The sequence below is a fragment of the Colossoma macropomum genome, unplaced genomic scaffold (assembly GCF_904425465.1).
Source record: "Colossoma macropomum unplaced genomic scaffold, Colossoma_macropomum, whole genome shotgun sequence".
NCBI classification, from domain to species: domain Eukaryota; kingdom Metazoa; phylum Chordata; class Actinopteri; order Characiformes; family Serrasalmidae; genus Colossoma; species Colossoma macropomum.
The window spans coordinates 24,894,387-24,910,855 of record NW_023494806.1 but is presented as its reverse complement, the minus strand read 5'-3'; the positions used below and the strand labels follow the sequence as shown (position 1 = coordinate 24,910,855).

Below are 16,469 nucleotides of genomic sequence, written 5' to 3'. Positions count from 1 at the left end.
TTTGTCTTTTTCATAAAGGATGCATCTGTAATCACTGGTTTGGAACCTGAAGTGTCCTCAATAAACTGCAGGGATGCATTGAAATATGCAACATCCTTGTAAAGTAAAACATTGCACACTACCCAAACTGTATGTTCATCTTCCTGCTTTATTTCTACACCCCCTGTTTTTGTGCATGTGTGCTCTGGCTTTGACTGTGAGACAGTATGGAAACTTATGCTTTTTGTGCAGCTGAATGTGTAACGCGTCTGGGGGCCTGACTGTAGGCCAGGCAGTTGCAGAGGGTGAAGTGTAGAGACAGGCCAGAAATGAAAAAGTACAGATGAGCCTAGCGGCCTTGTTCGGATGCTCATATGCAGTGTCGTGAGCTTTCTCTGAGGAAATGAGGAGGGGAAGTAGGCAGCCGTATTGAGACATACTCAAGCAGATGTGTTTACTTACACTGATACAGATACGTGAAATGACTTGGCAGTAGCACTTAGATGTGGGCACACCCCTACCCACTTTGTTTCTGGGTACAACTTGCAGAAAAGCAAGAAGGAAGTGTTACAGTTTGTCTTCCTGATGGCAGAAAGTAGAAATAAAAATGTGATATTGTAGAAGGAGCACCTTCCCAATGTCCCACAGGGGATTTTTGTTGATTTTATCCTCTTTCTGGTTTTCTGTAAAGTTAACACTTGTTATTTTTCATTATCCAAACCAGCGATGGTTCCAGTCTAACCAAAGTCACTTTGATCATTTACCAGGAAGAGCGCCACATTTTTTTTTTACCACATTCAAGTTCCCAGAACAGATGTGGGATTGTTTATAGGCTTCAAGGACCATTTCAGAGATAAACTTCAGGCACAGAACCTTTTCACATGAAGATGCTTGATGTGAACAAGTCACCCTAACGTCCCTCCCACCTTGAGAGTTTTCCTGCTGCCTCTAGTGTGGCCACATTGGCACTCATGTTTAAGCAAGTCTCTGCTCCATCTGATCCTGCTGGCACCATTCCAAAGCACTTCTCTGCCTTCTTTATGATTATTTTATCACTTTAAATTCTTTATGCTTGAGACGCTGCAGCAGTAGCCCCCGCTGGAAGCCGGCTGTGGGGGCCTGGCTTCCACCGCAGCTATTTGGAATGGCGCTCCACTGCGACTCGGTCCCGCTCCCTCTGTTGGATTCCACTTGTCCATTAGTGCCATCTGTGCCCGCCTTTGCCGTCTGTGAGCGCCCGCGCTCCGCCAAAACGACTGGCATTTTCTCTCAAACAACCAGGGGACAGTGCCCAGAGCTGTTAGCTGGCAGTGATGTGAACCTACTCCGATGAAACGGGAAAGAGGCAAGGTAGCAAGCAGGAAACATCTGCATGCTTACTGTGGCTTACGCATTTTTCATAGGAAAGGTCTGTGGCGGCCGGGTTACTAGGCTGAGTTGATGGGTGTATAAGCAGGAAGTTTCATAGAGGAAGCTACAATTTCTGTGCTTTCACATTAAGTTTATGCGTTCACGTTGTTACTCATTTGCAGCGGTCCATTGTTGTAAATGTCCTTTTACCTGTAATCAAATATACAGGAAACAACTTTGTGATTATACGCCTTTCAGTGTCCACCACAGTGGTGGTCAGTGGAAGCAACCTTTCATCCTTTGCGACTGAATCAGCATCCCCACCACCCTGCTGGTGCTTAATCACTCAATCTCTTAAAGATCGATGGTTCCTAATGTTGACCTGATGCACTTTTCCATGGTAGGAAAAGTGGGCTGTACTCTTACTAAATTGTCACTGAGGCGGTATCCCTCTGGTCACTGGGGTGGTACCCTCAAGGGTATGTCTTCATTACTTTTAGTAAGGGAAGATCATTGTATCATATTTCATTGCAATTGTATTTTTTTAAGTTAGATTGACTCCATACTGTTCTCCAAGCTTTTTCTGCACTGTTTTTTAAAGCATTGCAAATGTACAAGTATGCACATTTCCCTTTGGAAAGAGAATAAAGTATCCCTTTAAAACTTATTTAAGATACACAGTTGGTCCTTAAGACCATTGTTGTATCTCTGAGGGTACATTTGTGTTGTCTGAACCTTGATGAACGAAAATGTACCTGTACAAAGCCTTTTTTTCTGACAATGTTCTACTGCAGCTCTGTGATCATATGCTTTTCTATGACCACCACAGCAGTGATTAAAGGAAGCAAGCTTCCTCCCTTTGGTACTGAATCAGCATCCCTGCCGCCCTGCTGGTGCTTAATCACTTACAAAGACTGTTTGCTCCTAATGCAGAGCCCTGATGTCCTTTTTACTCATGCCTCACCTAAGCTGTGCAAAGTCAACACCTATCATTTATCTTCTCTAGAAAATTTCAGTGCTTTGTTGTAAGGTCTAAACCCTATGAATACTATGTGCTACTGCTTTTGTTGCTGCAAATCTACACATTGATTTGTTGGAAAATCCATCACGCACTTACATTTTTCTTGTATTCAAGTAACGACGAACAGATGCTTTTGACTCTGTTTCATATATTTCATATTCAATTTGACATAGATTCACTGCCATTTAATCAGATTAACTAATTTCAGTATTTTAAAACTGCTTTAATTGCAGATAAAATTGTTGTAAAGTGATGACAGTACTCTATAACCTCATAGGTCTCAAATAGCTGCTGGAAAACTAAAAAGATTAGGATGTGCCCAGAAAGTTGTGAGTGATTATGTAGTCATATATGAAAGCTGTATAACATCTTAAATGAAGTTGTAATTAAATTAATATCCAGGGTATGTCACCTAAAAGAAGTATGAATCAAATCTTTAGGCAGTTTACTTGACAAGAAATTCCTATAAATTACAATACTTTGTTTATCATTTTTACTAAACTGCTTGTTTGCACAAACCTTAAAATCTCTTCTGGTTTCTATACCTTTTTGTATAATTTCAGTTACCATCAATAGAACAAGTGATTCCAAACTTTTGAACGGTAGTGTGAGGTAAATGTATATAGCTGCTTCTACCAGTAACCACAGTGCCAAGTGCTCTGCTCTGACTCTCAATACTGCCCCCACAGGTCAACTGCAAAAATATGTTGTTTTTTTTTTTTGATTGGTAGGTTCTGTTGTTTAGACTTTCGTCCCATGATCTCTTATGAAAACTACTTATAAAAGGAGTATTCACACTAATTAGATTGTAGCATCCATACATCTATAGAGAGAGTGCACTTCTGGTCACTGCACCAACAGAAACATCTGAACAGTCCATCACTGATAGATGATCTGATGCATCTTATGGAGGGATAGCTGAGCAGTGCTTAATGACTCTGTGCAGTTACCCTCAACACAGCTTCTGTTGTCATTGCAAAAAAAGCAGGCCCGGTGATGAACTGTATGCAAGCAGCATGACACCGGATGCCAGCGTAGCATTTTTATTGCCAGCTCGAGATTAAAAAGCATCACTCTCGACTCTTGTCTCCTGGGTCAGTCCAGGACTCATCAGGGTTTGATTGTTGATCATATGCCACTTTATTTACCCGGAAGATTCGATTTGAGCTGGTGTTCCTCAGTGAAAGGTTTCCGCTGTAAATATTATGTCAGTAGGAAGGACAGTTTTATGTCCGTGTAAATTATGTCGCTGAAGCTCTTCTGAAAGACTTCTCATTGTGGCTCAGGACTTGAATTACAGGGATTACCAGCATGTATAAATCAACACACTCACTTTTAAAGGAAACTACAGGTGATGCCATTAGGTCTTGTGGGGTCTGTTACAGAGCCACGTGGTTCTGCTGCTTTTGAAGTCTAAAAATAAGAAGTTTGTCATTTGTAAATTATAGATCTCTGAACATGAATGACAAGGGGAATTCCCCAGGTTTTTTTATTTCTGCTTAATTCACTGGTTGAGATGGAAACAAAGTTATTTGAAGTATGATGTGAAATAGTTAATTGTAGAGAAATTTACACACTCAGATTTCTTTACAATGGCCAGATTCATGAAAACTTTCTTGAGAGAAAACTTAAGAAAGATCTTAAGACAAACAGTAAGCTCATAAAAATGTTCTTAAACGCAGTTCTCGTACTCCTTCTCTTAAGAATGTCTTATTTATTTTCTCTATAAACCCTTGAATTGTTTTTGTGTATATGCTACAGGGTATTTGCCATATTGCATTTTACAGATTACCTGAAATTATACCATATTTCCATTTTAATCTAAGGTTTTTAAAAAATGTTTTAATTATATCAACACCCGAGGACAGAGAAATGAAGGAAAAACAAAAACCAAACATTTAAAAATTTTGCCATCGAAACCTAGACGTGATGGTGGAGGAAACAGCCAACAGGAAAAATTTTCCTTGGATTTATGTTGTATTTTGTGAAACTCGTTAGAAGTTACAGTTTAAGAGGTTTAAAGTTTTTTCAATCTACGACAAATGTGAGACTGCCATAAGGTTAAGAAAATATTTTCAAGAACACCACCTTTTTGTACAGTTGTTCTTAAGAGAAAAGTTAGAAAAAGAAATGAACATTTTTGAAGAATAATAATGGATCTTAACTTTTTTTCTCAAATATGTAGTTAAAAAAGGCTCACTTAGAAAGATTTATTTTCTTTTGTGAGTCTGGCCCCAGGGGTCGCAATTCAACAACATAAATATAGCCATTTTATTTGTTACCCCAAACCAATAGTGGACCTACATGTGTCTTCTGAGTTTTATATGTAATACTGATGGTGGTAAAATAGTAGTAAATCAGAGAAAAAAGTTTTCTTTTGGCACTATTTTGATTGATAGTGTCCTGCATGTAGCAAAAAATAAGTTTTAGGTCAAAACTTCACTGGAAAACTATTATAACACAATGTCTCAGATTTCAGACAACATATTTGTAACCATTTAATGTAATAACTTTTTGTGAGGTAGCTTGTAGAGGCAGTAAACTCTTCAGAGGTCTGGTTCCTATTAACCACCACAAATATTCTGACTCTGTAAGATTTGTGGAATTCCCCTTTTCGAAGGGGTTTCAAGGGATCTAAGTCATCCGTTCCTTCATGATTTAATGCATTTTTTGTTTCAGTGCCTGTCATTTTTAACGACTGGAAGAATAATCCAAGTTGTCAGCAGGTGTGATGTTTTTGGCCGTCTTGGCTTGGTTCGGATTCTCCACCACGCCAGATGGCAGTGCTATGTGGGCCGTATGTGGACCATGGGCGTAACGATAGTGAGGGCTCAGCTCTAGAGTGCAGGATTGCTCACATTCTGGCGCTTAGTATCAGCCCATTTGCAGCTGTACTTCTGTCCCATTTTGAACTTTTAATGTGTTCAATATGTGGAGGGGGAGTTGATTCTTCATGCTGTGCTGTCAGATTTTGCAGAGAGAAGCGCGACCAAAATCAAACATTGCAATCTTTTTTCTCCTCTTTATCTGTTGCAGTAAACATTGTTGCAAACCCATAATGTTATATTGAGCACTTTATTTGAAATTATGTAAGAATATGTGCATCACAAGATGTACCTTGAGTCAGTTTACATAGAACATAAATTTAGTTTGAGCAAAGCTGCCTTTTGTATTTGTTCCAAAATACTGATATTGTTTATCATTCCGTAAGTCTTAAATAACCATTTTAAGATGGAAGTTCAAGTATTTTTATAGTGAGGGGATCCTCAAAAGGACATGGGCCAGGATCCAAACGCACTCTTCCACCCTCAGGTTCCTGGATCTCACTCTTTTTGAGCAGGGGAAGTGCAAGACGGCTCCTCGGGGAGTTCTAGCGTTGGGGGAATCAAGCTGTTCCAGAGCGCGGGCTATCAGGAGATGAGATGCAAAATCACACACAGGCTTCTCTATTGGACTGTTGCCCGAGCACACGGCAGAATCAGAGCCCAGGACATGTCTCTCTGAAGCTCAGTGGCCATCAGCCTTGTGTGGCATGGAGAAAACACTCCAAAGATCAGAGATAGAAAGGCGCTGGTGATCTCCAACATGACGTCTCAGTTGGACTGATCTAAATAGGTGTAGCATATGTTTGGGGTCAGAGAGGGGGAGGCTCTTGATGAACTGAATGAATGATGAACTTGTGTTTTCCTTTTAAGATGGCTTGATCTACAGAGAGACTTTCTGACCAGGGAATGAAGTGTTTTGTCAAGTTTTTAATAGGCTCTGTGTTCTTGTGAGCTCTCCTGCTTGTCCCTTTTGAGTGGTTTTGTGCTGAGACATTTGAAGCCAGTACACTGGAAAAGGAAAGAACGTTCTTTTCTTGTGCTGTATTCAGAGCCTAGTTGCAGTAGAAATTAGTGTTTTTTGGCCTTGAATGGATGGTTACTTTACGCACCCATCAAACATGTAGCATAATGATGCTGGAATGTAAAATATTTTGTCACTATATATAAAGTATAGAAAGCCAGCATGCATGGTCTATGGCCTTTGGTAAGTGGTGCAAATGAGGGTTGCATGATTTGGACCAAAAAACGCATTGTGTGATAAAGTTGTTGAATATTACAATATGATAAATAAATTGTATACCATTTCAATATGTCTGACTGGATGTGCAGAAAGTGGAGACCCTGAAAATGACTAGTTTGTCACTTACATTCTTGCTCTCCGTTGTTTTCTTGGCACTAGGCCTAGCAAGACAAATTTTTTATGCATGCAAAGTTGTAAAGCAAAATTTCCCTGTTTTGAATGCTATTTGTATGAATGAATACATATATATGAAAAGTGTAGATTTAAATTTTAAGTTTTTAATTTTAGGAACTAGGGAGATCTCCTGCCAGCAAATAATTCTGAGAGAAAATCCCTCCTCTCCCCCAAACACAGCACAGCCAACCCACAGATAATGTTTAATTTTTATAGGTCAATCACAGTTAAGATAACAGTGAAGTTAGCTTTTGAACAGTGGGTAAAAAAGGTACACATGCATAAATTATTACTTTTTGTAATCAGGACAGTCAGTTTTCATTTAGTTTTATCTGAAATTAATGTAGAACATGTGTGTCATAACTGCTGTGAGAGCTAAACGACTGTCTACAAATTACATTGCCAGTAGCAATCATCAGGGTCCAAGCAGAAACATAAATAGGCAAAGTTTAAAATTATCACTATTTATAATACATGTAGGGTCTCAAAAGGAGACATCTGCACAAACTGACCTGTTGACCTTGTTATGGTAACCAACAGATTTTTAACACGTTGTTAAACTCAATGAACTCAATAATTCCACTGCAATTACCCTTGTAATTTAATCTCAGAGTGTGCACCAGAATATTATGTCAAAATTGCTAAAGTTTTCTACTTAGAATGATGCCATTGGATCCCACTGATTTTTACAGGCCAGTTAATGACATAGTTGTTCAGTTGTTCATGTGTTTTCACTCTGTAGGTCTAATTACACCATCCATGTTCACAAGTCTATGACATGAAAGATTTCACTCCAGAGTTCTGTGTGCATAGTATGTGGTGAAATTAGCCTATATTTCAACATCCATCCATCCACATCACTTCCAACTACCTGATGGACCAGTCAGCCACCCGTCTGACAACATCGCCACGGCATAACAGCGTTCAAAACTGACACACAGCCCACTGTCCTTCTAGTCTGGTGGCACAGGTGGGCCTTGCCCATCTCAGCCTGGCATGGCATGGAGTAAAGCGGTCACTGCCAAGTCCGAGCCTGCTGCCTTGGAGCGAGTGGCGCGGGGAGGGCCTGACCGTATTGTACCGCACCTGGTCAGCTCTCTCAGCAGAGCCCGTTCACAGCCATTGTGTGCAGGGGGGGTAGGCAGCTTTTCTCAGTGCCTACCTCAAAGTCCTCAAAATCCAGTGAACTTAGGCGTGCTGTTGGCTGCGGCCAAAACAGCATCTGATGTGCCTTATTTGTTGACACAGCGAGATCTAGCGCAGAGGGTCTGCCTCACGCGGCTTACGGTGGAGGGATGACGCAAAGCCCACCATTCGCGGATAGTCCGTGTTCGTGACATTGCCTGAGTTTCGTCCAATGTTCATTAGCGCTTGGGAAAGTAGGCCAGATGACGCCAATATAAAAGGGATCTTGACTTATTTGTGATTCTGATAGTAGAGAGTTTTGACCGAAGAGACGGCTAGATTTCATGCCATGCACCAAAGTAAAAGTTTTACAGCTAAAAGTAAAACTGTTCACGATACTGTAATCTAACCTCAAACCGTGTAAGAGGATTTGTGTAAATTGTACTAGCCAGTATACATACACAGAACATACAGAGAGAGAGCAGTCTTGGGTTCAGCTGACCACTTAGTGTGTGTATGTGTATAGTGTTAAGAATAAGCTGTGCGAGAGCTCCCTCTTGGTGCCAGTGGTCCTAGTGTCCTCAGTAGCCCCCCAGTGGCCTGTACTGTGTGCTGTGGCCAGGAAAGTGTCTACGGTCTGCAAGAAATGGACAGATATGTACAGATACAGTAATACTCATTTCCTGGAATATATTTTTGTAGCTACAGTGAAGATTTTTTTGCAAAAAATACATTAATGGTTTTTTTTTTATTATTATTATTTTTCCAAGATTCATTTTGGGGAAAGCACTTCTCATAATTTTGATTTCTAGGTTTCAGAAATTCAAAGTAAATTGTATCTCTAAATCTCATAGGTGAATATGGTAGTTTTATATTTAATTTAATGATAATTTTTTAAATGTAAAAATATAAATACAAATCACACATTTTATGCAACTTATGACATTCACATATGTACTGTAAACTGTAATTAATTTCACATTTGACTTCAAAATAATCCTGAATTTCATTTCAACCTAAATAGCTTGTAAATTCATTCTCAGTTTTATTGTTGAAGAATTTTTTAAGAATATTTGAAAAATTGAATTTGATCTAAATCTAAATAAAGCACCAACACTAAATATATTCTCTCTTTGTTTTTGTCTTGCAGGGACGGTGTATGAATTTCAACCGAGTGCAACATCAGTAGACAGCCTTCAATCACTGAAATATGTGGACATCCAGTATTTCGGAGGGTGCAAGGAAAATATGTCAGGTTTTTTTGTTGTTGATGTAGATGATATACCTTGTCCATAGCACAGTACGTGTTTGTTTAGGGCTCTTTTAATTCCAAGCATTGGCCTTCCCCAACCATTTCATCTTCTTTAAATGATTTATATTGTATCCCTCGAGCTGCTATAGGAGGATTGAGTCGTGCTTTAGCGCAGATAAAGTAAATACATCAAAAAGTGCCTGATTTTGTGTCGGATTTGGTTAGCCGCTTTGTGCGCACCAAAGGCTTAACATATTCTGACCATATTGTGCCTTCTGTGGGGGGGGGGAAATAATTTTAATGGACACAGACGGAGGCTATTTAAAAAAAAAAAAGGGAAGAAAGAAAAAAAAACAGAACGAGTAGAGGCTGTTTGCCGTTGGCGTGGAAGTAGAAATAATCCCAGTAGGCTCGGGGAGTGCAGAAGTCCAGTGCCTTTTGGCAATGTCTCACCACAAAGCCTCTCCATGTCCACTCTCGCTCGATGCCTGGCGGGACGTCTTTGACTGGAGATCTTGTCATTTTAACACTGAGAAGTGCACACGCATGACAAATTGTAGACAGAACGCCCTAAGGTACTGGACGCAATAAGACTTTGCCCTTTAGTTTGTGAAGACACCTTTCTATCATTGTGTGCTCGGGACCTAAAAATTAATAGAGCGTTATTGCACCGCAAGACAGCCTGTGACCAAAGGACTGCGGCTACTTTTTGAGGGACAGATGCTTCAAGACCTTGACATGGTAGTTGGTGTGGATTTTTTTTTTTGCCCCCCTTCCAACGTTCTGCAGCCTGCTTCTGACTTTCACAATTCGTAAACGCGGCTAGTTTTTAAGACATAGATACAGCTGTCTCGCCATGCTTCTCTCCGAGGCTCTCCCAGCGTCTCAACCCAGTAGTTCACTCGACGAAAGTTTAATTAAAATAATTAAAGGCAACAGCAAGCAGCAGCCTGCAAAGCTTTTGCTCATCTTTCTGACATTGAATGACCTACTACTGTATCCCCATCGTTGAGAATTAAAAGAAAGGCTTCGCCGCCATGGCAACGTGAGAACCCTTCCATCCAAAACTCGAAAGGAAAGGGGGCGACGGATGGATAAGTATTGTTCATTTCCAGAAATTATCCTCATTGTCCACCCCTCCTCATGCACACACACCAAAAAAAAAAAAAAAGGAAAAAAAGGCGAGCACTATAATTCTGTTGTGGATTCGGCCGGTGTGCTGTCATGACGCAAAATTATGCTAGCACGGGCGGAAACACTGCGGGGGGAGGACGAGGGGCGGCAGCTGAAGAAAAAGGCTCGAACGATCCAGTCACTTTCGATACGCTACTTCAGATGCGAAATGGATATTCGAGTCGAAATCTGACAAAGCGCGCCGGCTTTGACGGGAAGCGGTATAGACAATGACCAGTGGCTGGGTCAGTGGGATGTCTCGGTGCAAGCAGGGAAGCTTATCAAATGACACTAAAAATAAGTTCAACAACCATCAAGTTTGAGGGGGGAAACGGAACAGGGTGCATTCGGCTGGGCATGCAAGTGCACCAGACAGTAGGGGCATCACACAAGCACCTAATTATTCCTTTGTTGTCTTCGTCTCCAATTGTAAGAGCTGTGAATTATTCCTTTAGCCCCAAATAAAAAAAACAAGATGTGGCATATTATTAATAAAGGAAATCCTTCCGCATATGCACTTTAAAAAGTGCAATACACTTTTTTCGGATCGCCAAATGAGATATTGTACAGTACAGATAGAGGGTGTTTTTCTGCCTTATGTCAGGAATCGGAGGACTGTTATTAACCCTTACTAATGAGCTATTTACATATTGGTCACAACACAGCTTTTCAATGTACTAACTCACCGCATAGAATTCAGCAGTAGAATTTAGCCTTCTGAAGTGTCCTCACGGAGAGCTTGCAGATTTTTTTTTAATTATACAAGTTTTTCTGTATTTTTTCTACCTATTAAATATTTTTCCCATTGTTATTTTTCTTTTTTAAATGCATTTTTATATTGTTTTATATTTATGTTAATGATATAATGTTGTTTTTTTCCCTTATTTTGTGTGCACATTAATGTACATGGAGAGGGGAAGGTGACAAACTAAAATGCCTAGTGTGCCTGTTTCGCACCTTTTCTATTTGCAAGAAAAATTGTTTTAGATTTTTTTTGTGTACACCCTTCTGTAAAGAGCACTATCAACATGAAATTGTCATGATTGATTAGTTGTTATATTTATACTCATTAAAACTGGCAAACATATCAAAATGTAAAAACAACATGACAAGCTTTCTTTAATAGATAAGTTCAGTAGCTTATTTGTGTCCTGGCCATTTTTGCCTATTAAGCCTAAATGAAAAGTGCTAGTAAAAAAATATATATTTTATATTAACATAGTCAGTTTAACAAAATTTGGTTTGAAATTTTTAAATGCTGCCAAAAATATGTGCACTATTTTGTATTTTGCCATGTTGTAACCAGTACCTCTTTTTAATGTAAATGGAGGTAAAATTGTTTGTCCATATGTTATTTACGATGCTGTGATTTGAAACGTATCACTGAACTTTGGCCACTGAATGTATAACAACTTCAAAATCAATGCTCCTCACTTTAATGTGCTTTCAACAAAAAAAAGCATCAAAACGCATCAGCACTCCCTCTAGTAGGTTTGCTACACCTCATGCATGATATAAGTTAAAATGTAATATAGAAACATTAGAGAATAGTGTAAAAATGTGCATAGTGGAAAGTGAATAGCCGCTATGTAACCAGACATGCAAATACAGCTCCAGCCTGAAATGCCACACAGTTAATGGACTTTTCTTCATATTCTTCTCTTCTAGTTCTTTTCCTCATTAATTGTTGCTATGGAACTCTAGAGCTGCAAGGCATTTTGTGTCAGAAATATTAAAGAATGATTTAGTTATTATTATGCGTGTTAGTAATGATAGTTTTATAATTTGTGCAGTTATTTTATAGATACAGTAGACGTTTTCACTTGTGCTAAAACACAATCACTGTGCAGAACATTGTTATGCATTTTCAGTAACAGTGCTCTGCGTGGCGCTTCAATGATATCACTTTTTTTTCCTTATTATTGTTCTGTTCATTTGTATGAAATAAATGCATATTTTGTCAAGCGCTGCTGCGGTCACTCTCTCTGAGCACCCAGATGGTATCACTGAACGTTAACTGATTCATCAGTCACCACACATAAGCAGATCACTTTGCTTAGCTGACCATTTGTACAGCTTAAAACACATAGCAATAATATTAAGATATTAAAAGCCATATTTTCATATGCTTTTAATTCTGCACATTTATGCTGAAATATCTGCTTATCTGTCTACTTATCTGCTGATTTCATAGTAGGATTTGCAGGTTGACCTGTTTTAAATACAGTAGTGCACCAGAGCAACAGCATATACAGAATTAAATATTGAGTATAATGTTAAAACAATTTCTCTGTTTTTTGGTAGTTTATTTAATTAACACTGAAATGCACTTGAAGAAGAGAGGGCAAAATCTGTCAACTGAATCATTTTGAAACTTATTTTCTCAAAATGTTAAAATATTTATTTTTGAGATATTACAATATTGTATTGCATATAACAATATTTATATATTTGTTAATTTATTTCGCCAGTACATAAAGTTGCCCACAACTCAGTAGTTTTATGCCGTGGTATCAGCCATATATGTAGTAGTGCATAAGCATTTGTATTGTAAATTTGTCCACATTAATCATATGTACGGTCTTATGCAAAAGTTTGGGCACCCCCAGTCAAATTAAATGTTTTGTTGAATGCAAATAAGTTTACACGTCTTACTTAAATATGACATACCTCTGCAAATTGTAGTGCCCAGTTTCTTTCTACTTGTTGAATTTAACACTAATATATATATATATATATATATATATATATATATATATATACTACATTTTAGTTTTCTTCCCCCCAAATAAATAGTACTTTTCCATTGCAGTTTGCAGAGGTTTGTTCCCTGTAGAGGATGTGTGGACTTTTTTTTTAACCTGGAAAATCAAAATATGTAATTTGACCTGTGCATAAGACTGTTTTTGTATAAATTTTCATTGTAGTAGTATATCGCCGCTGTCGGAACAAAACCTCGTATCTCCATTTTTGTCATTTTTCAGTCTCTGACATAATTTGAAAATGCCTGTTGCCCCTTATGTTGTGTTCAAATTTCATGATGAATAGACCAAAAGAAACGGCCCAAAACTATTTGGAAAAAATTCCATCGACTTACATTAAAAGTAAAGTATAGTTTTTCCTTCTCCTGTAAAGTTGTCATTTTGTAGACACAAGGTTTTCTTCCAACAGCAGCGATATGTAGTATTAAATATGTATTTTATTGTTGCCATCAGTACAAACCTTTGTATCTCCAAAATGGTAATTTTGCAGAAGGAAAAAAATTCTTAACTTTTAATAGAAGTCAGTGCAAAAATTATACTTTCCAAGTATTTCACACAATGGAAAGAACACCTGGCATTTTCAAATTGTCCTAAAATAAAAACAATAAAAATAAAGACAAGCCTTTTCCAGATAGTGAGGTTAAGTAGTAGTCATTATATGTAGTGCCATGCTATCAGCATTTTTAGGGCAGCATTGTTCTACACAAGCAATGGCACTGGAATGAACATTAAAAGCTCCTCTCTCTGCCTCAGCCATCTCTCTTAGGTTTCCTCTCCCCATCTGACCTAATTTCATGCAGGTCCCTGTCTGCCAGGGTGCCACTGTACCCACTGAGAGTCTTATCCAACTGAAACTACACCTGTCACTGACCCCCCACCACCCCCAAACGCACATACTTGCCTACCCACCCCTGCCAGGCCCGTGTTAACCTCACTCACAGCCTTTGCTTGAATGTGCGGCCCTTTCTCATCCAAATCTTGCTCTCTAACTAAACTTCATACCCCACCACGTGTGACTAAAACCTTCTCACAGCCTCTGGACACCTTTCGAGCCAATTGCCTCCCCAAATGAGGCGTGACTTTAGTTTTCACGCACCTGGCTTTGGTAGTAAAACAACTTCGCTTAAAGTCATAACCCTCCGCCTTTAATGCAGCATTACATCGAAGGAGGAAATTTTCTGCTCAAGCTGGAAAAGTGCTCTGAATTAGTAGAGTTGCACACCTCATCATTACAGTGCTCACATCCTCTGATGGTTGTCTTATGAGGCGTTAATGTTGAATTACACTCTTTCAATCTGATCTTCCTTTTTAAAGTAGTTTGATGAAGTACAGCCTTAAATTTGATGTGTCCATCAAATTCTTTGGAGCCCAAGAAAGGCCTCCATAAAAATTCAGCAAAATTTGTTTTTTGCTTGTATGTTCAGTGTGTCTTGAAAATAAGATCCCATTGTCATGCTTTTTTAATGTACAGTCATATGCAAAAGTTTGGGCAGTCAAATGACGCTTCGCTGCTGTTCTGAGTAAAAACGAGCACATCCTCTGCAGTGAACACACTTCCCCACGTTTTACTGCACAAGTACTGTTTATATACTGAATGTAAAATATTAGAGGGAAAAATGTAAAATGTAGCCTGTGCAAAAGTTATGGCACATTTTATATTTTATTTTTATTTTTTACCAATATGTTACATTTTGCTTCCTACAGAGTTTGTTTCCTGTAGAAAATCAACAAAACAATTGCTTGACCAGAGGTGTTTTGTACACGACTGTACCAATAGGTCTTAAATCAAAAGTCAGAATTACATGCATATGTAACTAAACTGAAAATCTTTTGTCTAAACAGAATAACGTGAAACCATATGCTTATTTATGATGGTCATAAAATCAAATTGCACTTCCTTTGGTTGGTTTTAATTGAGAGCTGAGGCTCAGGCAGCTGTTTGCTCCTTAAGCCCATCTAGCCCCACAGGTTATCCCGAATGTCACAGTCGTTACAGAAACGTGGGTAACTGTGGAATCAGATATTTATGCACGATAACCTTTAACAGAGTGCCCTTTTTGTGGATGCTAGAGATGGCAATTTCACTTAAGACCAACTTGTTAGACTTCACACTTGATTTTATGCTTCATATTTCAAAGCAAATAAAACCTAATCCCTCTCATATTGTAAAATACTCTGTACTTTCCAACATTTGGGAAGTGCAGGTGGAGGATTACTGTTTTAAGGCTTTTTCCCCCTGCAAACTTAATACATTTTCAGCACTTAGGCCATAATCAGCTGTTTTGGACTTTTAGCCATGTGTTTTTGGCAAATAGGATTCTTTGGAGTGATGCTATAGAAGAACCACTTTTGGTTCCCTAAAGAATCTTTCCGTGGATGGTTCTCTAAATGAGAGGTGCAAACATGAAGAAAATTTTCAAAGCCATTGTATAGAAAATCAACAAAAGAGAGTGCAACTGGTAGGTGTATAAACTATTAATATTATATAAACTATTATTATTATTACTATTACTATTATTACTATTGTTGTTGTTGTTATTAAACCCATTGGACACTCTTCATAGAATTACATTTATTATCAAATGCAGGTTTGTAATAATATACAGTTCTTTGTAATATGTTTTTAGAATACAGAACTATCTGTATTTGGTCTGTGATACATTTCTAAAATGGGAGAATATAAATAAAAATCTGTAGAGGAACCCAATAAATGGCTTCTATACGAACATCAAGTGTCCTGCTAAAGCCTGAGTAGACTGATAAATCAATGTGATTATCAGTTATTATTCTCAGTGTTACTGAACTCTGCTAAAGGCTGAGTAGACTGATAAATCAATGTGATAGTCAGTTATTAAAGGAGGGCAATTTTAATTCTTTCTGAATAACATCAAAGTTGTCTTAAGTTATAAGTGGGGATATTTAACGTAATGTAGAGCTTATGAACTGGAAGTCTGGCACACTCCATTCAACGTTTAAAGCCTCAAGTCTGAAAAAAGGGATGTTCTGGTCTTCTAGGCCAAACAAAAAGGCATGGAGCTTTTTTGGTTAATTTCTTTATGTAAATCAATTATATCAATTAGATATTTTCCCCAAATCTTTCACCCCTAAGTATGACACAGGATTCTACAGTTTAAATGGCAATTCCACTAGTTGTTCCAAAATTTCTGCATAATTAAATGGTTGAAATGGTTGTAAACATAGTCATTCAGGGAGCTTTGATGTGAAATGCTCCACTTAGAATTGTTCACAATGGTGGTGATAGGAACCAGACATCTGAAGAGTTTAATATCTATCAAAGTTACCTCACTGGAAGGTATTACCCAAAATGATTATGAAAATGTTGTCTAAGACATTGTTTTACATTAGTTTTGAGATAACATTTTGGCCTAAAATTTATCTTAAAAAAGCATTAAAGGCAGACAGCTACATGTAGGGCATTCTAAGATAAAATAGTACCCAAAGAAAAGGTGTATTTTTGAATTTACAACTTCAACATTATAAAAAGTCAGAAGACACTTTTAGTTTCACTGCTTATTTTGGATAAACATTGTGACCCCCGGCTCCTGTC

At 38.3% G+C, this 16,469-nt stretch overlaps 1 protein-coding gene across 1 annotated transcript in view; it reads left to right on the top strand.

Moving 5' to 3' along the window:
* The window catches only part of antxr2a (ANTXR cell adhesion molecule 2a), a 64,937-nt gene extending 52,836 nt beyond the window's left edge, over window positions 1-12,101 (top strand). The window contains exon 17 of the mRNA XM_036598049.1: window positions 8,865-12,101. Coding sequence (XP_036453942.1) covers window positions 8,865-8,903 — 39 coding nt within the window. The 3' untranslated portion in view covers window positions 8,904-12,101. The remainder of the gene's footprint in view (window positions 1-8,864) is intronic.
* Window positions 12,102-16,469: the final 4,368 nt, after the last annotated feature.